The 594-nt window shown below is 41.9% G+C and overlaps 1 protein-coding gene across 1 annotated transcript; it reads left to right on the forward strand.

The window, feature by feature from the left end:
- Window positions 1-242: 242 nt before the first annotated feature.
- Window positions 243-562, forward strand: LOC108382590 (probable serine hydrolase; the record flags this gene model as incomplete). The annotated part of the gene is made up of 1 exon (XM_017638958.1): window positions 243-562. A coding segment is annotated over one exon (320 nt), but the record flags the coding sequence as incomplete, so codon positions are not given.
- Between the last annotated feature and the right edge of the window lie 32 nt (window positions 563-594).

The raw sequence follows: 594 nt of genomic DNA on the forward strand, positions 1-594 counted from the left end.
TTTTTGGGTTTTATGGCACTTTTGTGTCCTCACTCAGAGCCGCCATCCAAACCCGGGTGTGTAGTCTTAAAAGAATATTTAATTTTTGAAATATTTACAAACGACTAATGTACGTAGTAAAATTCGCGTGGTAAATATTTAAAAATTATCAATACAAGTACTGAATCGTTTTTTTTATTGCCTCGATTGTGAGCAAATATTTATGGAAATAATTTTAAACTGTTTTGTTTTCTTGCTTTCAGTTCGAGGACATTCGCATCAAAGTACCTTGGGGTCACATCGCTGGACGTTGGTATGGCGACCGCAATTTACGCCCCATTCTCGCCATTCATGGCTGGTTGGACAACTTGGGAACTTGGGACACTTTGATACCGCTTTTGCCGCAACATATTGGTATTTTGTGCATTGATCTGCCCGGACATGGATACTCCTCGAAATACCCCCCAGGGCTACCGTACCATGCCATGGATTATGTTAACGTAATTATTCGTGTAATGAAGGAATATGAGTGGGAAAAAGTTTCGCTGTTGGCCCATTCGCTTGGCTCGATCATATCATTCACGTACGCCGCGCTGTTCCCGCGAACGGTGGATA

This window comes from Rhagoletis zephyria, unplaced genomic scaffold (genome assembly GCF_001687245.7).
Source record: "Rhagoletis zephyria isolate East Lansing unplaced genomic scaffold, Rhagoletis_zephyria_1.1 Rzeph_scaffold_27667, whole genome shotgun sequence".
NCBI classification, from domain to species: Eukaryota; Metazoa; Arthropoda; class Insecta; order Diptera; family Tephritidae; genus Rhagoletis; species Rhagoletis zephyria.